General features: G+C 38.8%; 1 protein-coding gene across 1 annotated transcript in view; it reads right to left on the reverse strand.

Moving 5' to 3' along the window:
* The window catches only part of tnika (TRAF2 and NCK interacting kinase a), an 85,732-nt gene that overhangs the window by 5,601 nt on the left and 53,398 nt on the right, over window positions 1-26,733 (reverse strand). Inside the window, 23 exon segments of the mRNA XM_084412158.1 lie at window positions 615-764; window positions 968-1,068; window positions 2,523-2,657; window positions 2,795-2,938; window positions 3,050-3,220; window positions 3,500-3,602; window positions 4,034-4,177; window positions 4,286-4,388; window positions 4,623-4,798; window positions 7,319-7,416; window positions 9,047-9,186; window positions 9,268-9,395; window positions 10,599-10,844; window positions 11,536-11,700; window positions 14,197-14,496; window positions 16,272-16,460; window positions 17,610-17,696; window positions 19,275-19,382; window positions 20,962-21,160; window positions 21,283-21,349; window positions 22,742-22,917; window positions 23,325-23,403; window positions 25,245-25,299. Coding sequence (XP_084268284.1) covers window positions 615-764; window positions 968-1,068; window positions 2,523-2,657; window positions 2,795-2,938; window positions 3,050-3,220; window positions 3,500-3,602; window positions 4,034-4,177; window positions 4,286-4,388; window positions 4,623-4,798; window positions 7,319-7,416; window positions 9,047-9,186; window positions 9,268-9,395; window positions 10,599-10,844; window positions 11,536-11,700; window positions 14,197-14,496; window positions 16,272-16,460; window positions 17,610-17,696; window positions 19,275-19,382; window positions 20,962-21,160; window positions 21,283-21,349; window positions 22,742-22,917; window positions 23,325-23,403; window positions 25,245-25,299 — 3,264 coding nt within the window.

Here is a 26,733-nt window from a genome sequence, read left to right on the forward strand (position 1 = left end):
TTAACATGAGTGTATATTTAAGCAGAGAATATTTCAGCTGAAAACATCTATTCACATTTACACGCATTATTCTACTACTATAGGTTTAGATAGCAAATTTCTATCTATCTATCTATCTATCTATCTATCTATCTATCTATCTATCTATCTATCTATCTATCTATCTATCTATCTATCTATCTATCTATCTATCTATCTATCTATCTATCTATCTATCTATCTTTTGATACATTTCTACAGAACGTGAGTAAATCAATAGCTTCTGTCTTCCTCAAAGCTCCTGAAATCTTTCTTACATTTTTCACACTTTCAAGTGCCGTGAAGGGAACATAACATGTGGAGGCACATTATTTCACCAAGATTAGACTACAACACCCAAGAGCAACAGTGCCAAGGGAACCTCTGAACCAATCAAGAGGGTGTTGCCCATGACCGGCTCCCCTACCCAGAAGCACAACTTAATTGTGTTTTTACAGACGCCAAACCACAGCCTAGTATCACGGAGACTTAAACCACAGATCTAAACAGCTGCATTCATGTTTAATTTGTGGTTATAAATTATGTGCGCAAAAAAACTACTTAAAAAATATTTACATTACAAAAACATAGCTTACATGTGATGGTATGTAGATGTCATAGGGGTTTCCAGAATCCACATCTATGACGTGAAAGCCCACACTAGACCCATAGATGACCTTTAACCTCTGACCCTCTTCAACAGTCAGGTCCACAAGCTGAGGCCTGTGCTGCAGTTCTGTGAACGACTGCCAGAGAGAAAGAGATACAGATAAAGAGATGGATGCTGAGTCTGGGGAACTGGTTAAACAGGCAGTTAATGCATGTAAACCTTTAAGCCATTTTCTTTCATTTACAAATGATTCTATCACATGTTGGTTAAATGAAAAAGTAAGCATAAAAGACATACACCGAGAGGGAAAGAGAGAGAAATATCGTTGCAGCATCATACCTTGAAAGCCATGAATTTATGGTATGGCTTGGGGGCCCATGCGTAAATCTCTACCGAGTTCTTCAGTGCGATTACCAGGAATTTGATTCTCTCGTATTTCACTGAAAACAAAGTAAATCATGCTTTCAGTTCCCTGCAGCTCACAGCGGCAGTCTGTCACATTCATACAAGAAAGCAGACTGTCCCCCGCTGCCACTCTCCATGTTGTTAGAGGTGTGTCGATTAGCATCAGAGATCTCGATTAGCCTACTCTACTGTCTCAGACTTGACTTAGCCTCTGCTTTAACAGGGAAGCTTTCATCTTTACAATCAATCACTCAATCAATAAATCAATCAATCTATAAAGCACAATAAAACAACAGTGGTTGACCAATGTGCTGAACAATATCATTTAAAGGGGTGGTATAATGCCCTTTTCACAAGATAAATCTCTGATGTCCCCAGAGTGTCTATGTGAAGTTTTAGCTCAAAATACCCCACAGATATTTTCATATAGCATGTTAAAATTGTCACTTTTTGAGGGTGAGCAAAAACACACTGTTTTTGTGCCTGTCCCTTTAAATGCAAATGAGCTGCTGCTCCCGTCACAGAGGGCAGAGCTTCAACAGCTTGTCTTTTTACCTCACACACACGAACTGAAAATTTCAAAACTGTTTAGCCTTTTATGTTCAAACCGGAGTCGGAAAGATGGAGAGACTCAAGAAGAAGTGACAACATGTAGACAACATTTCTGAATGGTTAGTTGATTAATTTATGTAGCTTATGTGTAGTTATCTTCTAGTCATTGATTAGCATATTCTGTCTTGATAATCTATAAATCGCGTTCCAGGGGCGGGGTTTATGTAAATTTTAGAGTTGGTGATGTCACTAACCCGGGAGGAATGGCGTGTAGTGCCTACCAGCCGTTTGTTGTAGTCCTTAAAAAGCTATTTCTTTAAAAAGTAAATATCTCCCTTTGCTTTGAACTTTGAGCTTTGTAACTTTGCAGATGTTGTTTATGTTCAGACAGCAACATTACACACTAACTAAAGTTAGAAAAGTGAAATCATAATCAACCACCCCTTTAAAAGAAAACTAAAAGACATAATAAACAATATAATAATACAAACCCCATTTGACATAGCGATTATAGACCTTCTCAAAGAGAGGTTTTTAATTTTGCTTTAAAAAGTGATTCTGACAAGATTGTTCTAATAGAGAGCGGCAGAGTTCCCCAGTTTAGGGCCGGCTATGGCTTTTGACCCCCAAATTATGAATGTTTGCCTCATTCTGCACACTCAGGCTCATATGGTGCTAATATTTATATTAATAATTGTTGCTAATAAATAAATGAAATAAATGAAATAATTTAAAAACAGACTGGCATTGAGATTTACAATATGCTGCTAATAATTATAATAATAATAATATATAGGAGTTTTAATCAAATATAGGAGTTTTATTTAGATATTAGTTGCTACTATACATTATGGTGGTCTCTAAATTGATATTTTACTGGCATTGATATCAAATACTTTTGGCATTGTGACAACCCTAGCAGAGATGGTTCACTTACCAACTTTATAGTGAATGCAGCCTTCCAGATCCCCAACAGTGATCCAGCCCTGTTTCTTCTCCACCTCCGGATCATTGTGCAGTATCCTGTTTCTCAGCCATGACAAGTAGTAGACACGTAGTTTGTTTTTCTTCCCTGAAAACATCAAATGACGAGGTTGACAAGCTAATAAAACATGGCATGTATCCCCAAAACCACAAAGGCTTTTTTTAGAGTTAAAAAGCTCCATCAACTTTCATGACCTTATCAAGCTCTTTTGTTCTGAGACAAACCTGATATGGTGACCAGGACGTTTAGACCCTCCAGCACGTCCATCTGTTGGAAGCGTCGGCGGGTGATGAGATTATACACCTTGCCCTGACCGCTGCGGTCCAGCAGCATTAGACCGTTCTCAGTGCCCACCAAGAGGTTCACACCTGAGTGTCCACAAACATGAATTTGATTCTGACTCAAGAATTTTGACCAGAAGAGGAATTGAAAGGCAATTGAAACTAAAAAAGGCATATATCAGAGAGAGCGTGATGTACCCCACAGAGCAGCACACAGGATCTCCGAGTTGAAGCGCTTCTTGTACTTGCGGATCTCTGGTGTGTCGCTGTGGGGTCTGATGTTGGTGGGGTTGACATTGACCACAGAGATCTTCCGAGCCTCGTTCAGTTTGGCCTGCTCCTGACGCAACAACTCATTAGCAAACAACACTGCAGAGGTAAGAAGACAAGAAAACACATTAAATGATATGAAAGAGGAAGCATTTCATTCATAAACAGAACGTTTGGGCAAGAACCAAACCCGGCGGGAGGAAGCACGATTATGCTGTAATGCTCTTATCTCATTCAATGCCCAGCATAAACCTATTTTAAAGCCCATTTTATCCAAAATAAAGAGCTAGCCAAATTACTTTCCATAAATGTTGTTCATTTCATTGTTGTGAGTGGTGATAACAAAATGTTATTTTTTGTTGTGATTTGTATATTTACCGGCCGCTGAGCTCTCATCGTTGTCGTCTGTGGGGGAGGTTTGATATACACGTGGATCCACAAAAGGAGTGAAAGAAGCTTTCGAACCACCGCCAAGACCAAACTGATACAAAAAAACACAAATTTACCATATCAGCTCCAGTAAAATGATTTAATAGCAGGCATTTAGAGAAACACTGAGTTTGGGGCTAAAAATACAACAGGAGTGCCATTCCTCTGTTTAGATAATAGAGGTGTCAGACAATTTTGGTTTTATGACTCAGCAGGGAATTTTAGACTTTCACATGTGACTATGAATCAGTAAATAATGTTTGTGTCAGAGTTATGAAAATGTTAAGAGTCATTATAACAGCAAAGTGTTTTCCGCATATTTTTAGGCCCTTTGTCCTCACTTCAATCGCAGTCAAGTAGAGAGAGCGCTGCAAATTATTAGGAGACAAGGGCAGGACAGGACTGGGAAATAACGCAAGCCAGTTTCATTAGCTTGGCCTGGCTAAATATATCAGATCCTTACCCCTCTTAAATGTTATCTACCTCATCCATAGAGTCCAGGTCCTGGGAATTAAGGCCTGTTGGAGTTCCTGATGGGGAGTGGCTTTGCTGCACCAGGTCTGGTAGGTTCCCATGGCCTGCGAAACCGTTGCTCTCGCCGTGGCCCAAGCGCTGCCTCTCATTGGTCTATACAGAAGAACAAACAATTTAAAAGTGATAAATTTGAGGAACAAGAGAGAATCCAAGTCTTTTTGGAGGTAAATAACATCTAATGTGACTGGCATGACATCTCACCTGTCTCATTTTTAGGGTACCATCTTTAGAGTCATCATTGTAGGAGTCACCGAAGGACTCATGGCTGCTCGTGAAAGACTCGTTATTTCCCTGAACAGAGGGCCTGAGGGAGATAAATACGGGAAACTTGAATTTAGCAGATTCACATTAAAACAGCATTCTTTTCAGTCCTCCTTTATTGATAGATGTAAGAAAGATAATGAGAAGTGATAGGATAAAAAGTGGTGAAGGGGATCATGAAACAAACTGCCCACATAAGCCCTGATTGCTGGGCCAAAGCTCAGACAGAAAAAAATATTTTGAGGAACAAGAGAGAACTGATGGTGCTTCCACTTACATGATCCTGGGAATGTCGCTGACTGGCACCGTGCCGTCATGTCCCACAGTCCCATCCTCATCCTCACTGCTCTCAGTGTCCTCACTGGAGGAGGAGTAGTCGGTCAGTTTAAGGGGCGGCCGGTTGATCTCATCTATTCGCAACTCCCTCAGTTCTTTAGCCAAGGCAGTCAGATCCTGAAAGACAGACAGAAAGATTCATATAACAAACTAGAATAGTGACACTAGTAACTACAGTAGTGTGACCGTAGCTCAGTTGTGGATATAGCTTTGACAATATCAAGCTACTTTTGTCAATTAATGTAGCTGTGTGCACAGTACAAAAAAAAACAAAAAAAAACAACAGTAAAGTGATAGAAAGTCTGTTTTTCTTTTGTGAATCAATTCATTCTGATGGTTCAAGAAAGATCATTTTTGACTGGTCAACCTAATTATTATAATGAATCGGTTCATTTTTATCACACATTCTTTGATGAAGCAATACATTTTAGTGAATCAGTGAAAAAAAACTATACCAAAATGCATTAAAAAAAAACTACACATTTAAAATACTATACATATTTAAAATAATATACATTTATTTTACACTAAGTATACTACAAACCATTAACATATTTACTGACATATCGCTTGAGACTTACTGATATAAATATTATAATTTAACTTTATTTGGAGTACTTCTTTATTGCACAATGCACATTTCTTAATAGTAAGTGTAAAATGTGTTTTAATATCACTATTAGTAGGGATAGTATGATCTCTGTATAATATGAGGCTTTAAATGCAAGATATTTAAAGAGTGCCTAAAGTATACTTAAGTATATCTTTAGTTGGACCTTAGCACTACTTCTGGATAAATAAAGTGCAAGTAGAACAAAATTTGTTGTTCAAAATTTAAAAGTACAATTGCAGAGTATTTCTATTAAGTACATAAATATGTAAATGTATTTGTAGCATACTTAGGATAAAATAAATGTATTTCAAATACATTTTAGTATATTTATTTTTCACTAGGGTTGAAAAAGTTTGGTTCAACTGGTTTCACTAGTTTAACTGCTTTCACGGATTCATTTAAGTCACCACACAGTAATCCTAAAGATTTAAAAGTTGAACAACTTTAATATTTGAGTATCTTATAGCACAGTTTCAAAGTAGCTCCACCAACACTGGTGATAAAGGTCATTAAAATGAAAAGTTTGATTCCCACTCAGCAGCCGCACAATCTTTATTAGAAGCTTGTTCAAATAGAAGATTCGATTGCAAAGAAAGGACAGTAGTATGACTATGAATGATAAAACAAACTTTCTTTTTAACTTGAGAATGATACAAAACTCACAAATTAAGATACATTCACAATCTCCCCTACAATAAAAAAAAAATAGTAATATTTATAAAATAAACTCTGCAATGATTTCCTGAGTATTTTGGAGCTTTCAAGCAAAGGTCATCCATGTTTAGTTTGTATTCGACCTGTAATCCGCAGCTCTAGGCCCAACATAAAAATGCCCCCTCGTGAACTTTAGTTGCTATGGAAACAGCAAGGCTCCTAACAAACGGCTGGGGTTATTTGCGTTGCGGTGAAGAATCTGAGCCAAGTGGGGAGAATGACACACAACCACACATAGAGTCCATTGACAAAGCCACTGGCAATGCGGCTCAGTGAGAAAGCTGAGAGGGTGAAAGAGGACAAGCTTTTCTCAAGTCAGCGTTGCTATTGAGATCAGCAGGCAAGAATTCCCACAGTCCTCTGCCAAGCAACCTTTAGATTGAGAGGGACCGAGAGAAAGATGGATGGGAATGTTACCATCCCTTACAGAGACATTTTTTTCAATATACTAATCATTAGTTTCCTCAAGTCAAAGCCAAAATGGCTCACAGAGAAACAAACCAGTTTCATTAAAAAAAAGTAAATAAATAAAAGTAAAACACACAAAAAACTATACGGTTTGGTTTTTCATGCAGTTGTAGAAGAGCATGGCGCTAGCAAAGTAAAGGCCATATGTTTGATTCCCAACTAATAAAATGTATACCTTGAATGTAATGTAAGTAACTTTGGATAAAATGGCCAACCAAAAGCATCAGTGTAAATAAATATTAAAGGGATAGTTCACCCAAAAATGAAAATTGTCATTTATTCACACTCAAGTTGTTCCAAACCCGTATTCATTTTTTTCTTCTGTTGAACACGAGAGATGATATTTTGAAGAATGTCAGTAACCAAACAGCTGAAGTAGTTGTAGTTGTTAAGTAGGAAGAACAGTGTAATAACTTATAAACAACATATTTAATATCAATACAATTGATAGTTATTGCAAGCGAAAGGTAATTGTAAATATCAGATTTTGGCCCAGTGTGTCCAGAGCTTCAGCCAAGAATTTTCATTTCAGATATCTCTAATTTAAAAGCTTTGAGCGTTCACAAATGGAAAACTGGCAAAGAGGACAGTCTGAACAATGTAACCACTGGGACATTTGGCCTCCAACTGTAAAACAGAATCTGCGTCTGAAGCTGGTTTAGTCTACAACTGTGTTTGGAGGTCACATCTACATTTAAAGAGAACTAAAAGCACCTTCAAGGAAATGCTAGATTAAATAAAGAGACAAAGCAAAGTAGGAAGTTCAAACACAGTAGTGTGCGTTTAGACAGGAAATTCATTATGGCTAGATAATATTTGAGGGCCGCTGGGATCCAACTTACCGTAGGTCGACTGGGTTTGTTCACCTCTCTGCCCTCCTCCTGACTGGGCTTGGAGGTCTCCTGTAATGCCACTGGAGAACCTTCTGATTTACCAGAGCCTGGAAAACACATATAACAGGACATAACCACATGTTCAAGACTGGTGGACATCAAATGTAAAAGTTTAAGAAAAACCCACACTGATTGACCCTTATTCTGATTATTGGGCAGGAAATATACTTTAAGACAACTTGTTCTCAAGCAGTGTTCTAAAACTGAGATATTGCCATTATTGTAAACAACAATATACAAAAGGCTCAACAGCTGGCCTGTGATATTCTTTACCTATGAATACACCTACTGGACTGGACCGGAATATCTAAACAACTCAAGTGCACAAAACAGGCAAACAACGTATCCAGAACGTCATACTATACATCCACTTCACTCTCAGGACAAGCGCAGCACTGCACATCTGACATGGTAAACGGAGTGGAACAGGAACAAGAGGATCCTAGCAAAAACAACCAGGATGAAGTCTGAAAGAGTGCCCGCTCCTTCAGTCCAATGGTGGTTGTCCACCCACCCACAATCACTATGATTTAAATGAGCATGTCCGAGCCGTAGTGCAGACGATAGCGTTCTGCCTAAAGTGATTTTGCAAAAGGCATCAACTATGAAACAAAGATAAACCAGCAATAAAGCAGCTCTGCAGAACAGTGGTGTCATCATCCAGCTCAATTCAGTTGAAGGTTTGGTTTCATCCAATAGTGTCAATACTGCAGAGTCACTGAATATTAAGTGTCTTTTAAACCCCAACTAAGCAAGCCAAAGGCAACAGTGGCAAAGAACCTAAACTAGAACCTAAAGCAAAGAGAAGAAAAAAAAGCTTTTTTGGGGGGGGGGAGAGACTGTGACTCTGTCAGGGGGCACATTCTCCTCTGGCCATAACAAATAGTTTCATAACAAAAGGTTTGATCATGTACGCCCAGGTTTGAATCTGGCCTAGATGACCTAAACATCTCTCCCCCAATTGCCTGTCTGCCTCTATTGTCCTGTAAATAACAGCTTAAAGGGGTCATATAATGGTACATGCACTTTTACAAGTTGATTGTACTGAAATGTGTGTTGGCAGTGCCTGTACACAACCATCTTAAAATGATAAAAATCCATCCAGTGTTTTTTTTTTAAATCTTCTTAAATGTTTTCCCCGTCTCAAATCAAGCCGTTCGATTTTGTGACGTCACAAAATCGACGCCCCTCCCACGATTGTTTATAATGAACAACGCGTTATGGTTATTGTGTTATTATTAAAAATGGTGTACGCACAGAACAGAGGGACGGGGTGAGCAAAGCTCATTATCATTTAAAGACACATGCACTTAAACGGCGTGCTGAAAACAGAGCTGTTTTTGACCAGGTAAAATTCGTGTTTTCTTACAATACTAAAGAGAATTTTTAATTAAAGTATATTACAAACTTTTAATTTAGACCCTAAAGAATCATATTAGCTTGTACAAAAGTGGCATTATATGACCCCTTTAAAAAGCATTTCTTTTGGATGGTGGTGTGCAGTGGTTGAGGCTCAAGGCTGCTATCCAGAAGGTTTATGGTTTGATCATTTAAAATCATGAATTAAATCACCTGTACTTACTCTCATTAAAAACTTTATGCGTTAAAGTTATGAGTGATGTTATTTCCTCTATACAGAAACTCAAGAAAACAAAGCAAAAAGAGGAAGATACTCACGTCTTGGCTGGTTCCTCTCACTGGATCCAGGCTGGGAGCCACCCTGAGAGCTGGGTGTGCTGGAGCTGGATGAGCCATTACTGCTGGTTCTTTGCAGAGCCACGTCCAAAGACAACTCCGTCCTCCTCAGGTCTGGATTACTAGAGAGATCAGGATACAGTCAGGGCTTGAATACACCAACACAGAGCAACAGCTCCAGCATGTGATCGGACAGAGCTGACCTGGTGCGGATGAGCTGAGAGGCTGCCCGCCCCCCTCCAACGGACTCCCCGTTCCCCGGAGAGTTCTTCCTCATCAGAGCAGGGGAGATAGAAGTGGTCCGCTGGGGCACCTGGGTAGTACCGCACAACTTTAATCAAACAAACAAATGACCAAACGTCAGAGACGAGGGATCGTAGCATGATTATAACAATCAGTTGCTTTAAAAACATAAATAGAATATGAATATTTTAATAATAGTCTTTGAATAATTTATATGAAACAAAAAATGTGAATGTACTTTAAACTTTCAGGTCAGCAAGATTTGTTTTCTTAAATTAATACTTTTATTCAGAAAAGATGCATTGAACTGATCAAAAGTGAAAGTAAAACCATTTATAAATGTTGGATTTAAAAAGATTTCTATTTCAAATAAAGACTATTCTTTCAAACTTTATATTCAAAGAACCATGAAAAACAAAATGTATTATTGTTTCCCGCAAAAATATTAAGCAGCACAACTGTTTTCAAAATTGATAATGAGAAATGTTTCTTGAGCAGCAAATCAGCATATTAGAATGATTTCTGGAAGACTGGAGTAATGATGCTGCAAATTCAGCTTTGCCATCACAGGAATCAAATATAGTTAAAAAAAATATACATTTTTAAATTTTAACACTTTAATTTAAAATTTATTTTAAATTAAATAAATGCAGCCTTACAAGCAAGGAAAAAACACGTATTTGTATTGCTATTATTAAAGAGATTCATGGGGTTGTTTGTTTCGTTTCCCTGGCCTGCATGTATTCTGACGCACTGGTCAGGAAGATGAATAGTAGCCTGGCTGGGCTATCGGGGACATATAAAACGCTTAGGCTACCTCCTGATCCCGCAGTGTTTTTATTTTGCCGCCCATTCCCGCCCGCAGCAAAGTTCAAACCGCCCGCTCCCGCGAGATTTGCGTTGGGTCCCGTGGGACCCGGCGGGACTCAATCCCAATGCAGCCCTCTACCCCAAACTTCTTAGTGTAGTGTATTCACCAAAAATATTATCAAAACATTATCTCTTCAGGTGTAAAACCTTGAAAAAGGAAAAAGTGCATCAGTGAAGTTGATTATAGGAATAATTAGGGGTGGGACAAAATATCGATAGGGCAATAAATCGTTGTCCTTCTCCGTGCAATACGAGCTGGTGCCAAATATCGATATTTTAATTAATAATATCAATATTTTTCATTAATAAAATAAGGTGAACTAAATAGATTTCCCTGCTCCAAGCGTGATATCGTGAGCCATGTATCGTGTATCGTATCGTAAATTACCCTGTGATTCCCACTCCTAATCATAATCCTGACCTTGGGAGGAATGTCTTCGTCCCTCAGCCAGGGGGAACTGCGGTCAGGTTTTTCCTCACGACTGGCCATGCGAGGGGCCGGAGGGGGCATCTCTGAAGTTGGGTCTGAGTTCTGCCGTGGCATCTCTGGCCGATGGGACACCAGGTTCTCCTGGAACGCTGAAACGCCCTTGGCAGATTGATCATGCAAGGACTGAGAGACTGACAGAGAAGAGCTATGGGACCTCACTGGAACCAAATGAGCCATCTAAGAAGAGCAAGAAACCATTAAGTGCTTAGTTGAGGATTCTGATACTTTTTCACCAATTATTTTTCATGACCTTTACAGTCATTTTTGATTACTGGATAAGAATGTTTTAGAAATTATTAATATTATTATTTTTTAAATCATTAAGAGATTGCGGTGTAGATTTCCATGGGTATGTCAGGTCCTGATCTTTTGAATAATAAGTATTAGTAAATGTTATTTATGTACAAACGTCATCAATAAGACCCTTAATGGACAAACTGATGTGTCACTGACTTATGAGCAAATTTTAGGGATGCACAATATTGAAATTCTGGCCAATATACCAATAATTATTTTCATATAATCACCAAATATCCAATATTACAATTCTATAATAGTAAAAAAAAAAAAAAAAAAAAACTGTAAAAAGTAAAAAAAAAAGAAAAAAAGTTTAATGCTGCAAGTGTATTCAGGCATCACAACATTATAATGTACAGTATGAAAAAAAATGTATAATCATTTTGGAGATTTACTAAAGATTACATCCAACAGTGTTATTAAATTATAGTGTTTTTAAAGATTAACGAATGTAATCTACATGAAATGAAATGAAAATTAACAATGAATAAAAATGATATAGTCCTGATATACTGTGCATCCCTATTGAAGATGAGTGCTTTAAATAAAAAAAGGCTAAATGTTGTTGTACCTGAGGCTCCACAGGGCGGTGTACAGGAGGGGTCCGTGCCGGCTGCATACCCCCACTGCTGAAGGACTCGGAGCGTGGCGGAAGGGAAGGGTCGGAGATACGGTTAGCCACTTTATGCTGCAGCGCAGGAGAGCTCTGGCGGTTCAGTTTGGAGCGCTCCTCAACCTTCATGAATAATAAAAAGCCATATAAGAACAGGCCATACCATTTGTCCCAGCCACCACCAACAAACAAAAAAAAAAAACTAGCAAGACCCTGAAAAATGCCTCAGAAATGACAAACTTGGGAAATGCACAAGCCAATATTACTTAAATTAATCAGTAGAAACTATCACACCATCTGAAAGAGAAAAGCAATCTAGCCGTTGCATGTTGATCATTCATACAACAATCAGTTAGAGCAGTACCTTCTATAAGCAGAGAGACTGATCTTTGAGAGGTGAAGGAAAATACTTCAACTAAGTTTAATGGGCAAAGAATCTGCTTTGGCAATAGAAAAACCCCTTCACACTATATGAGACACTGCTTGATTTTAGTTCTTATCTAATTTCTAAGAAAGTCAACAAGGTAATCATTAACATTTAATTCGATCCGTATCTGTATTCATGAGATGTGGAATGTGTCCAAGTCTGAATATGTGAAGTCTTTCAGTGTCTCACAAGTTGAGGGCTTTTTGTTTGCACCAACAGATCCTTTTAAAGAACTAGACAGACATTGGTTAACCATCTTAGCGTCTCAGAAATGCAGATCCCTATTGAGGAAGAAGCTTGTCAAATTCAAAAAGAAAGGAGTGGTTAGTGTGGAGACGAATGGCAGCTTGCTCAGAGATATGATTACACTAATGTCAAGAGTCATAATTCAGGCTATTTACAACTAAATGATCCATCATATGCTGTTTAAAAGCACTGGCTACATTGGTTAAGATAGTTTTGCTTGTATTGTTAATCTAACAGTGTGTCCTAATCGGGCGCAATGCAACAAGACATTTGTATGTTTTCAATGAACATGAAACTACTGCGGGACTGACACAATCACAGCCAATAAGAGGATATTTGATTTTCAATGTACAGTAAAGTGCTGCAGGAATGAGCTGTGCGCCTCTAACCATTTCATTTTGAGCTCAATTTGTCAGAGCACTTAAAAACAGCCAGAAAAAGATGCTCATAAGGTCTAAAAATGGGTGATTAAGCAGTATTCAGATTAAATAACAGCTTATTTTCTGCAATAATATAAAGAAAATCCTATTGTCAAGGGAACAACAGTGACACTAACTTCTAGGTTGGCATATAAAATGACATCATCCCTGCAGCAATCTGTTATGTGAACTGAGAATATGGACCAATGAGATTGACAGAATGTGATCGACAGAATGTCCTGTTGCTCTGCGCTTGACGAGGCTGGCTAGGTTATGGTATAGAGAAACTTGTGGAACTCATTCAGCTTTCTAGTAGTACTGCTAAAAAATCTGAACACTTCCCAATGTTCAAAATACAATGGATGTTTTTCAGACTAAATATTAAACCATTCATCGTTAACCTCTCTCAAAGGTTGTTTGATTTATATGATTAGCAGAGTTCACCACATGCCACCTTGCAAGAGAAAAAGAGGAGCTCCATCACCAACGGACAATGCACCCAGAAGCACCCAGCGATGGACTGCACCGACTGCTAAAGCTTACACAAACACAGAGGCCATCCAGTAGGGGTGGTGGGCCATCTGATGGGGCTCAGAATCAGGACCAGGGTCAAACAAAAGACAGAGGGGCTTTCATGATGTCACTGATGAGTTAGAGACAGTAAGATGGGAATGGAAGGGGCTTATGACATGTGGAGTACTGACTGAACGACTGGTTAACATGTCTGTTTAATTGGGCAGTTGCATAATTTACGTATATCGATTTTGGAATAGTATTCAGTAATTAAAACATTGTGCGAGTATGTTCCATTATATTTTGAGGATTAAGAAAGCAAATCAATAATACAGTTCAAGAAAAGCTATTTACATCTATTTACAATGATCGCTAACTCCCTCAATTAACGAAGGGCCTGATCGTCATCATGTTGGAGGAGGAGAACGGGGAGCCTACAGGGGATAAATTAGGGCTGATCGAGGATGAGCTGCGGTTCCTGCCAACTGGGGATGGCGACCTAGAAGAGACTGGGCTTGCTCTGGGTGTGCTTCTAGGGGAGAGCCCCATCCAGCGCAAAACAGAACTAAGTGGCTCAGCCTTTTTACGGAACTTTTTATGGGGCTTGCGATGCACATTAAAAAAGCCCTCACGTTCAAAAGAATTGGAGCGCCAGATGGGCCGTTTAAATCTCAGCCCGAGCAGGTCCTTTGAAGACAGGTCCACAGCAGAGGAGCTGCGATTAATTTTAACCGATTTATCTGAAGCGAATGTTGCGAGGGGCACGGCCCACTCCCACTGTGGTACCATCAGGAGGTCCTTGCTTGGCACAGAGTTTGAACGCTTATCTTTAGCCATTATATCTCTAAAGGAGTGCTCTGGGGCTGACTGGGACAGAAAGTCCCCCTCATCGGTGATCAGACACTTCCGGTTAACAGCGATTTGAGGGACCAGCTCAGCACCTACATCTAGTCTAGGGCAGAATTTACGAAAGTACTTTAATTCTGAGGCTGAGGCCAGGTCCTCTGAACTAACCACTTTAGTGACCGCTGGGTTGGGCTTGCGTTCGCAGACCTTCTGCCTGGTCTTCTGGCTGACCCTAAGCTGGTGCACCTGCTGGCTAATGTTCTCTCGACTTTCTTGCAGGCCTGTTACATGGATGGTTGGCTGCTGCTGCTTCCGGTTCTGTAAATGCTGTGTGATCTGTTCACTAATAGGGAGAAGCAGTTTAGCGGGGACTGAGGGGGTCCAGTTGGGGGGATGCTGCTGACAGGAAGGGGATGAGGAAGGCTTGTGGTTGATGGGTCGGGTCTTTTTTAGGGGCCGGCCATGGACCTGAAACAGCGAGTCAAGAGTTTTTTTGTTAAACACAGTTAAGTTGGTTAAAAAAAAAAAAACTAAAACAGCTGAGCCAAGCACACACTACAACACTGAAGCTCATATCGCTTTCACGCTGAAGTCTTAAAGTCTCATATCATCAACTTGTAATGTGTTGCCAAAGATGTTCAAGTGTGAGTCCTTGTGAGTTGCATTAAGAGTCGTAACAGATATAATGTTGAATTTCAAACTGTCTGGACCCGTCCTTCCTTCCATGTTTTTAAGAATCAATTCTCGTGTTAAAAGTGCATTCAGTAATAGTTTAGCTAGATATAACGTCACTATTCTTCATATACTTTAAATACCAGTGGTGTTAGATACTGCACTGTGGATCAGCATGACTCTCTCTGAGTTTTATGCAGCTTACACTGATACTAGTGAGTTTTATAAAGCAGTCTAAACTCGCTCACAAATTCACTTACCTGTCCAACAAACAAAAAACACTACTCAGGATTTTCCACATGGTGGACCCTTACTGACGTCGGCATTCAATTTTTTGTCTATGTTGGTCTGTCTTCAAACCATTTTCACTTCACTTCGGCAGCTGAAGAGCGTGATTTTCTTCCACGTTCAGTCAAACACCACGGATCACGTTATTTCAACATGACAAAATACAATGAGGGGGTGATTCGCACCATAAAAAATGAAACACTTTTTATTGACAACTATTATGACTACAGTCTTCATCTCATCACACTTCACAAAAACAAATTTTCAACTATTTATTGTTTAAAATGTGCCTTTAATTTTACATTTAGCAGATGCTTTCCAAAACGACTTACAAAATAGGAACAAAGCATTCATCAAAGAGCCAATATTCATTGTAGTACACAATGCCAGATTTATTAGACAACTAGTTTAGGAAACTAGAGAAGAAATGCAGAGGAGATTTTTTTTATTTGTGTGTGTGTGTACAGGCGTGTGTGTGTCCGCGTGTGTGTGTGTACGCACGCGTGTGTGTGTGTGTACGCGTGTGTACGTGCGTGCACAGTGACTTTAATATGCGTGTACGCTTGTGTGAAAACACATTTTGAGATCTGTGATTACTAGTTTGTGCAACAACCTTGTGTCTTGTAGTGTGTGCTTGACCTAGGAAAGCAAAGACAAAATCAGAACGCTGTGATGACTGTAGATCAAAAGAAAAGAGTCCAGATTACATCACAAATACATTAAATACTTTTTCCTTCAGTTATATATAATGTTCTAAAAAGACTGAAGACTGTGCTGGCCATTTTGCTGATATTCTAGGATAAATCAAGAGAGTTAATCTGTCCAGTTTCATTTTGCTGAATCAGCATCAGTGGTCTTAGACTTTCAGGTAAAGTTTCCAGGCTGCTGACCCTGAAAAGTGTGCTGGAAAATATTTCTGCAGTGCAACACAATTTCCTAACCAGGCACAATGCGTTTCCAGTGACAAGCAATTTGTTTGTCTGCACAGTACGTGAAACAGTGTCTGACATGAAGTCAATAAGAAGATTTAATGTACAGTTTAATGTGCTGTTTAATGTACAGTTATTAAGAGCTGGATTTTGGACCAATCAGATTTCATTGAGGGCGGGGCTAGAGAGTGTGCAACTCACTGGTACTTGTTGCTTGTCATGGTCACAGCTGGTTAGGACAAAAACTAAGATTTGCATTAAAGAACTTGTTCCTTAAATGCATCATCCCTGGAGTAACACAGCGCTGCGATGCTGGAAAAAGGACAAATTCAGTCTAATTTCAAGTTTGCCTACCTCTTTGGCCCAGTTAGGTTTATCACTGGGGTTAATGGCATCTTTGTAGTGGTAGAGTTGCTTCTTCTCTGCAGGTCTGGAGTCTTGTTGCTGTTGTTGGAGAGAGACAAGGAAAGCCCTCTCCTGATGGAGCTGTCTTTGCAATCTCTCCGCCTGTTTCTGTTCCTCCAGCTGTTTACGTTTATACTCCTGAAGACACAGAGAGAGAGGATGATAGTTTAAATAACTGTTGTGTGATGTCACATAAAGAGCTTTGCAATAAATGATTCAAACAAGCACAATGATCATACACTGGCACACAAACACAAAAACATGCACATGCTGGATCATTTAAGGGGTATACGTTGCTCAAGACAAATGGGAGCACACCAAATCCAGGTGAACCGCCATTCAATGCCAGGCATATGTTCTGCCTTGATGGCAGAGATCTGGGATGGTTCAGATCAGCTTCAGATGAAAAAAGAAAAAAGGTTTCAAGTATCCTCTAGACTCCTCTAAAAAAGTTACATCTGAAGCTATAGACCTGAACTACCTGGAACAAAGTCCTCTGTGCAGTTTTGCAGTCTTTTATCATTCTCTTATCTTCTCAGTCTACCTAGTGGCTTCAATGAAAAGCAAGTTTTATTGCATCTTTCTGGCCTCCACAGTTCAAAACTCCCATGAGAGCAGAGAAAGAAGGGAAGACTTGCTCTGGTCTACACCTTTCCTGGTTTCACTTAAATTGCATCAAAGCATGGGATTTCACAGGAACAAATGTTTTAATTTGCTAAAGATAAAAAAGCTCTGCTGTCATTTGCCCATCAACTTGAGAAATTATTTGCACACAATACACAAATAACAGCTTGTTTTCTTGTGCGTCTGTTGGGACAGTACAAGAGTTATAGCAATAAAAAGGACTTCCAGCATTAATGTGTAGATTAAAATGTCATCATGAATACACATGATGTATCGTACATAAATACGTTAACAACATTACAATTAATCTCTATTTAACTGATGCACGTATGAGCATAGAACAGTGGCACAGTAGTGACACAGGTGGCTTCTTGAACAAAAAAAAAGAAGAAGTTTTTGGCCAATGGAATGGATAAGATTGTTGTTCTTGTTCTTTCAAAACCTGTTATTTCTCACATATTACAGGCACAAACAAATACAAAACAAAAATGACACTTCAATCATTTCAATACATCAATGCAAAATAAACATAATTGTGATTCTGCAAGCACAAAAGGAATAAACAAACAGAGAGATATAATTTGGGTCAGCGCAGCGGCGGGTCAAGGGAGAGGAGGGACAGGGTTTAGGGCAACAGCAAGGCGAGTTTCTTCTCTCTGTTACCAGTAGGAGCGCCTGCTCTTGCAAGAGCTGTTGCTGCAGGATCTCGAGCTGTCTCTGTTCCTCCTCCAACTGACGACGGATATACTCCTACAGACCCGCCACGACGCAAGAGACAGAAAGACAGGAAAACACAGAAGACTGAGTTTATCACAGTTTCTACAGGATTCAGAATGAAAGTGTGACAGTAGAATATCACAGAAGATGATAAAGAAGTGTGAGATGAAAAGAACAACAGAATGACAGATAGCTAGCCATAAAGACATATTAATCTAAACAATTGACTTTTGTCCTGCGTCCGAATATGCCTACTTCCAAAAAGCAGTAGTATGTCCGAATTCATAGTACTCATAAAACCGTTAGCAAAAAGTATCTAAATGACCAACTACTCCCAGCGATATTCAGAAGTGCGCATCCGATGGACACTTTACTGTCCCATGAGACCACGGGTAGATCAGATGGTGAATGTAGAGCATCCGAATTTCATTCTCATTACACACATTCATACTTAATAGAAGACGCCTTTCTAACGGCCGAGAAGAAAGTTTCACACTAAATGTAGTACCTGCAGTATGCGATTTTCAGTGATAGATAGAACGAAAGCTAGTTAACTAGCTTGCTAGAACCATAGAAAAACAGATGGATAAAATGACAGCTAGCTAGCTAGATCCATAGATAGAACAATAGCTAGCTGGAGAAACCATAGTTAGAAAGAAATTATAGCTAGCTAGGTTAAATGATAGCAAGATAAAAACTTAGCTAAAATGATTGTTTAATAGACTGATAGCTAGATAGAATGATAGCTAGCTAGACCATAGATAGAAAAACGATAACTAGCTAGAATGATGTGTTAGAAAATGTGTTAACTTTAAAATCGGGGATTTTTACCTCGGTATGTTATATAAATGATTTTCTTTTGAGAAATAAAAAGAAATATAAGAAAAAACTATCTAGAATGATAGTACAATTGCTAGAATGGTAGCTAGAATGATAGATAATTTCTTTTTTTTTTGATGAAGGGAGGGTGTGAATGTGTGGAGAGGGAAAGAAAGAGCCCACTGGGGGTTTGTACATCAGCACACCTGAAGCAGTGTGCCTGAGAGGACAAAAATAGGTGGGAGAGAATATTGATAGTGAGAGCAGACAGTGGGGAGTGTAATCGCCATGTCCTCAAGAGCAACTGTGAGATGATGATGATGATGATGATGATGATGGAAAAACCTTTTTAGCGTGAGCAGTGTGTGAGTGAGCGTGCGCGTCAGAGCTCTGGAAAACAGCGGGCATTAACAGAGCCATTCTTAGAAACATACAGATAGCTCAGCAAGGTAATTAACCTCACCCACACAAATGAAAAAGACTAAGATATTCTCATCCATTTATCAAGTCAGTGACTCAACCATCCCTTCATACATCATGAGATGTGCGGGGGAATGGTTCAAGGTCACACACACAATCCCAGTTAAGGGTGTTAGATGGTCAATCAACTTGGAGCAGATAAAGAGAAAAGCTGTGCTCTCATTTCCCGTGTCTTATCTGGCTCCGCAGAACCTTTTCGTTACGGAGCCATTCACAGGGTTACTTTAACAACAATTAACTTTCATTAATTGAGTGTGTAGTTGGTTTCCAGCTGTATAATCGGAGCAGTGCAGTGGGAAACAGCTTGAGTACCTGCTCCCTTTCGGCCTGTCTCCTCTCCTCCTCTCGACGGGCCTGTTGCTCAAAGCGATGCCTCTCTATCTCTTGCTGCTTCCTGAGCTCACGCTCACGCCGCTGTTGCTGTAAGACACACACAAACACACACAATCAATCAATCAATCATAAAATTCAGTCTTAAACCTGTTGAGTCTTTACATAGCAACATTGAAGAAGCTGAAAAACAGCATTTCCCCTTCTATGCCCTCTGGTTTAATGTGTAGTGAGGCTCTAGTAAAACTCAATTGGAGTGTGTCGTTTGTTAATGTGTGATGCTATTGGGACATTCAATTTCCAATTCAGCCAGACCAGCTGATGCCCTTCATAATCCACACCAGTAAATGAGAGCTAGGTGACATAGCCAAAAAAAAACAAAAGGAATTTTTTATATATATATTTTTGATTTTGCCTTTTGATAACAGTCCATGTACACTTCAATATTTATGTATTTGCTCCAAAATGTCTTAAATGAAATAGCTCCTCCAATCAGAGAAGCCATCATTTCAACCAAAAATAAATAAAAAATAATTAAAAGGCAAAGCAAAATAAAATAAAATGCAAGAAATGAAATGACTATAAAACATAAGTTTTCACAAAACTATTTTTAACATATCTACCACAAGTAAAATGATGGTCAATTTTAATTTATAAGCACAGAGACATTGCATTTACTTTAATATGTGTTACTAAAATATTTTAATGTAAAATTCCCACATTGTGAACAAATTAGAGCAATAATGCAGTGCATGGTTTAAGCAATTCATTGAAATGGAAAGTTTGAACTGATTCATTGGAATGTTTTTTTTATATTCACAATTTATAGTATTTAGAATCATTTATAATACTATTTAAGATAGATAGATAGATAGATAGATAGATAGATAGATAGATAGATAGATAGATAGATAGATAGATAGATAGATAGATAGATAGATAGATAGATAGATAGATAGATAGATAGATAGATGCTGTATTCCAAGAACAGTCTTCACAGAAAACTAGCTTATTATTAGAATGTTCCGTTGCCTGCTTCCCATAATGCAGCATACTCTATGTTTTTATTACCTTAAAATGAGCCATTTCTACCTACAAACACCGCGGGTCCCCTTACATTGAAATGCACCGACATGTTTCTACAGTAGCCCTAAACGGACAAACGCGTTTCGTCACTATGTTGTTCTTCATGCAAAGAAGCTAGCTAAAGTCAGCGAATAAAACACTGACGCAATGATGAACAAGTAACAATAATTTGCAATAACATATCGATTTACTGAAAAATGAAGTAAATCCAATTTATCTTTGTAAAGAAACCTCATTGCTTAACTGGCTACTCTCTGCTGTCTCAGACGACGACATCTTTTCCTGTTGGCCACCGTAACTTCTGTTGGTTACAATTCGCAACCTCACCACTAGATGCCGCTAAAAATTACATAGTGCACCTTTAAATAGATATCTTAAATCACTAAGCAGGTCTAAGTGAGTAAATGCAGAGAGGCTCATTCGTGGATTTATAATAAGAAAAGTGCCATTCATATTAGCTCAGAGCAGCTAAAGTTTTTTAACCTATAATGAGTCCTGTACCATGAGACAACAGCTGGTGTAAACCAAGACGGTTATGGTAAACTCAAGTTTGCCAACACACACACACACACTATAAGCAAACCTCTTCTAGCCTGCGCCTCTGTTCTTTTTGTTCCTCGATGCGTTTCTGTCTCTCTGCCAGTAATTGGTGCTTGTGTCCCTCGTTCTGCTGTTGCTCCAGCTGCTGTCTGCGCAGGGCCTCTGATCGTTCCTTATTGGCCAGCTGCAGGCGTAGGAAATCCCGCCTTAGAGTGGACTCTCCTGGTATGTTGATGATGGAGCTGTATGGGGAATGATCATTGGACGTTTCGATTAGTTTTGTCCCATATACCCACATCCAGTTCCCTTATAATTGTATGCCCACTAGAAAACCCAAGCCCAAACAACTCATGCAAGGTTGTACCTGGGTTCTCCCATGTCATGCTCCTCCTCCTCCTCTTCACTCCCACTGTACTCGTACTCGGTCTCATCTGCAGGTGTAAAAAAAAATGTCCTGATGTCACATTTCAGACATGCAAAACCCTCCCTGATTTGATCCCTATCAGGTACCATGACATTCTGTGTCCTTAAAGCATCTATCTGCTTTCAAAGTGCCAATATTCTATGATTTTGTAGCATGAGGTGTACTCATGATGTTTAAGGTTTCAAGCACCAGTCACAAACAGAATTTGCTTTTTAACAACCATTATCCACTCTCTCTCTGACATTTAGAATTACATAAGCTGTACTACCATACCTAAGAGTAATCTTAGCTGTTAAGAGACAAACAGTATTTAACAGAATATCTGACAAGTTGTATGTATAACAATTTCAGGTTTCAGATGACTAAAAATAACACTTTCTGGTTGTGTCTCAATAATTTTGCTAAAAATGTAGTTTAATATAGTTAGCTTCATATTTTGTTTCTAAGAGAACGAAATTTAAGCATTTTAATTGTACAAAGGTGCCTAAATGTGTTTTGGGGCCTCTGTATACACTACCATTCAGTTTGGGGTCTGTAAGACTTTTGAATGTTTTTGAAAGAAGTCTCTTATGTTCACAAGTATTTATTTGGACTAATATTGTTTATAAACACTAATATTATTATATGAAAATATGAAATATTATTACGATTTAAAATAACCGTTTTCTATTTGTAATATTATTCCTGTAATGGTAAAGTTGAATTTACAGCATCATTACTCTAGTCTTCAGTGTCACATGATCCTTCAGAAATCTTTCTAATATGCTGAATTGCTGCTCAAAAATGTTGAAAACAGTTGTGCTGCTTAATACTTTCGTGTAAACTGTTACTTTCTCCAGGATTCTTTGATGAATAGAAAGTAAAAAAAATAATAATAAAAAAAAAATAATAATAATTATATATATATTATAAATCTCTTTACTGTCAGTTTTGATCAGTTTAATTGTAAAATGTATATCATTTTTTACACTTAACTCTGATCTACCTACATGCCCTGGTTTAGATCTAAATCTAAATCTTCTCAAACTGTTCTCTTCTCAACATCATTTATAACAGCACACCACCATCCTTCATTTTCAACCTATATTTGAGACAAAGTCAAAATGGCCATTTGGAGAAGGGCAATATTGCTAAACTCATATTATATAACTTCGAGCAGCAATTTAAGGGGCTATACGGGGGAAAAGGCAAGCTAAATGGAAAATGAGGAATGGAGGTCATGTGTATGTGATAAATGCTAAATGTCAAACTCAGCAGAGATTAAGTGTCTGGTGAGGGAATTTTACTCAGCTCTGTGCTGCACATACCTGTTTCCATCTTCATGGTACAAGATGGTCATTTGTTTTGACATGAGTAGCACACAAAGCGAGACATGTCTAATATATCTGATAAGGCTCACCTCTCTCGCCTCTCTTCTTCTTGGTTCGGTCGATGTGGTCCTTGAGCTGGATGCGGACTTGCCTCTCATTGGGCAGATCTCGAATGAAGGAATGTTTGAGGAGGGTCTCTGTGCTGGGCCTCTGGTTGTGGTTCTTCACCAGACAGCTCTCAATGAATGTCTGGAACTTTTTAGACCTGTAGATATGAGGAAGAGCTTGAGGGAATGCTGCAGGCGTTTCTTTCTTGTTTTTGTCACCTTGTTTTGTATATCAAGCATCTGGTAAGAACAACCGATGTGGGTGTGCATTTCCAGACAGTTTGTTCAAACGTTTAGAAATCAAGTAATATCAGTCGCAGACTGAAAAACCTGTATGTCTAGAGTGACAAGCAACCTTTCTCAAGGTGTTTGTGCTTGAACGGGCTGACATATCAAATGAAGATCACATGTGACAGATGAAGTGAACAGTGAAGAAGTGTTCAGGACTTTTTGATTAATAGTAGATTGGACAGAGTGTTTGCGAGATCTTGTTTGGTGTCGCAGAAGCTCTGGACTGGGGGTCTGGTCTTGTGACCTTTGTGAACAAAAGAGAAGGGGCACTCACCACTTCTTGGACTTGAGCCTGGGAGCCGGGTTTCTAGGGATCAGAAACAGGGCTCTCATTGGGTGCATGTCACAAAGGGCTGTGGAGAAAGAGAGGAGAACGTTAACACTGGATGTGTTGTGCTGACTAACACTGTCCAGCACATCTCAATCCAACTGACAGGACAAATATCCATGAGAGTTTGTTTATATGCTGTAATGTACTCTTTAAAGCTAAAGCAGAAAAGTAGAATGCATATTTCTGTTTATTACGCTCTCTTAAATACTTAATTCTGATTAGACAATGTTCAGAACCATGACAAGCTAAAATATACAAATTGCTTATATTAATATGATCAAAATCCCTTATTTAACATTCATCCTCAGTTCAAGAAAGCACTTACAGAAAATATATATATTTTTAAATAAAGGCTTAATTCACAATGCAGTTGAACATGGCCCAAACTTTCCCTCACATGTGACAAATCATGTGCTTGATTTACCCTTGTGTCAAAAAATAAATCAAATATTATTATATAAATATACATTTGCAGAAATGTTTTATACATGTATGTACAGTATGTGTGTGTTGTAAATATATTATAAAATATACTGATAAACTACTCTCCAATTTTGCGACACTTGTTTTGAACACTGACAATGAAAGTTAAAATGTAAAATTCTAATGCATAAATGTAATGCATAAATGTAATGCTCTGTGTGTGTGTGTGTGTGTGTGTGTGTGTGTGTGTGTGTGTGTGTGTATGTATGTAGAGAGAGAGAGAGAGAGAGAGAGAGAGAGAGAGAGAGAGAGAGAGAGAGAGAGAGAGAGAGAGAGAGAGAGAGAGAGAGAGAGAGAGAGAGAGAGAGAGAGAGAGAGAGAGAGAGAGAGAGAGAGAGAGAGAGATATGAACAACATCATGCATCAACAAGAGGTTAAAAACAAAATATTCATCATTCTTGTGAAGTCCAACAGCTAGCTTTCAACAAATCAACAAAATACGAAGCTAATATCAACTCTGGAATAGGATTGTGTGGCTTGAATAAACAGATGCCAAGTATCAGACTACATGGCAAGTGCAAGCAACTTCCCAGCACAGAATGGTCACGGTTTGAGGGTACGATGTCTTTCAGCCTGGCAGCAGGGTTGGCAAGCTGATTCCAAACTAGAGGACGGTCGAGCTTAGCGAGTTTGACCAGCAATGTCACTTTTGGACACAGATCTGTTGCTACATACCGAGGGCCAGTATGCCAGTGCCAACAAAAATACATGCCCAAATGAAAATGTGTTTGTTGTCAGCAGTCACAACGGTGAGTCATCTCACCAATAGACTACATTAAAAAGAAAAGGCAGATCTGTCCTCAAGTGCACTGCCCAGCAGCTTTCTGTCCCCTGGCCAAAGCAGTACCACCCTGCCAGGGCACCTTCCTACAGGATTATTCCCCTCTCCAGCCAGGACAAGATCACTACAGTCTGCCTGCCCTTTGCCTATCCATCACTGCTCAGCCATCTGTGAGACAGCCTTCCACTGAGAGCAGCTCACATGGCTGGTCCAGACACTGACCGCTGAGGACGGAGCGAAGAGCGAGTCTTATATATCTAACAGATGCAAGGAAGACGTCTGTGACCTTCACATATGCTTCAGCCAATGCCATAATGCAACAGGACTCAACACACAGTCTGTTATTTGTTTATATGCGTTGGCTTGCGTCCAACAAGTTTCAACGAAAAGAAAGTATTTTTAAGTATTTAATGCAGTGTTTGCATTGCTTCAGGGTTATTTAATAAAATGTAAATTTTTTGGATGAATTTCTACAAAAATTAAGAGCGAGGATTCTGCTTTTATGCCCTTGCGCTTTCCAAAAGTAGCCCTGTCTTAATGTAGCTTTGGATGGCATATAGCTCTGCTATGATAATATAAACCCGAATCGTTTTACTTACGTGGGGCTCCTTCGGCCATTTCAATGGCTGTGATTCCCAACGACCACAGGTCACTCTGAAACACAAGAGAGAGAGGAAACTTCACGTAAAACAGGACACAAAAAAACTCAAGACTTCATAGAAAAAAGCGTAGAGATATTAGATAACATACAATTAACCAAGTAAAAAAGTTGCTGGATTTAAATTCATCTGTATGCCACTGTGTAAATTTGGTCTGTCCCACATGTCATCTTGACTGTAATCATTCAACTGGTTTTTATATAACAATTTTTTTTTTTTTTTCAAATTCATATATATGGGGGAAATTAAATCATTGTAGCATTTTAAACTACCAAAAACAGTATTTAGATTACAATTGAAACTGACTTGTCAAAGCAGGTCTTAAAATTACTTTGAACCTCAAAACTCATCTACAGGAAACATCTCATCAGTTTGATTAAGGCTGTTGACAACCACCACAACCACACCAATATCGCTCAGACATACATTTACATTAGAAATCTAATAATATCCTAAACAGTGCACACAACCTCAACTGAAGCAATAAGCCATGAGAGCTTGAGCGATACTGTATTACCACCATTAAGGGTGTTGTTCGACGCAATTCGCTCTTAACCAGTCAAAGGAAGTGTCGCAAATTTTGTTCACCTTTATGAGGGCTTTTTTTCTAATCATATAAATCACACAGCATGTCGGGCCATCAAGTCTCAGTTTGGATTACTACAGCGGTTACAAAATAAATGCACAAGACATAACAAAACAATCTGCTAGAATACACTGCAATAATGTTCTGGTCCTTATGTTAGATTATGCAGCTCTACAACTTCACAGTAGTTGTTAACGTAATTTCAGTTACACATTTTCTTCACATTAAACTGATATTTATATTAACTCCACATTCCGGACTCAGCTTTGAGTGAATATAGAACAAATCAGACAGCTATTGTGTTGGGGGAGGCTCTCCTAAACTCACTAGATATTTCTAAAAAAAATGCTATAAAATATATTTTTAAAAATGTAACTTTCTGAGACATTTTTACCCACTGCACTGGTTAATTCCCGACCCTGTTCACATGTGTAGATATATCAGTGATTAATGACTGATTAATCCAAGCAAAGGATGAGATATGACTAAAGTATTCATAGTTTATTTTAGAACCACAGTGACTCACCCATCCCAGATTCCCTTCTTTATTGTTTCTCGCTGCCGACAAAGGTAACAACAAGTGTGCAAACAGCAAACCTTTAGTTTCTCTTCTATGGAAGTCTGGCTGCCTGTCAGTTTCTCTGGAACTATAACAGTACTGTGCATTCTATGACAACACGTTGAATGATTTGTCCACATCTCTTGAATTTAAAAACAAATACGTGAGAAATGTTCTGTAAGACTTCACTCTTCTATCAGAGACACACAGACACACACTGCTGTAAATTTCTTATCCAAAGCACCTGTCATGAACAGGAACATCACATTTCTGAATTCTCATTA

This window comes from Rutilus rutilus, assembly GCF_951802725.1.
Source record: "Rutilus rutilus genome assembly, chromosome: 6".
NCBI classification, from domain to species: Eukaryota; Metazoa; Chordata; class Actinopteri; order Cypriniformes; family Leuciscidae; genus Rutilus; species Rutilus rutilus.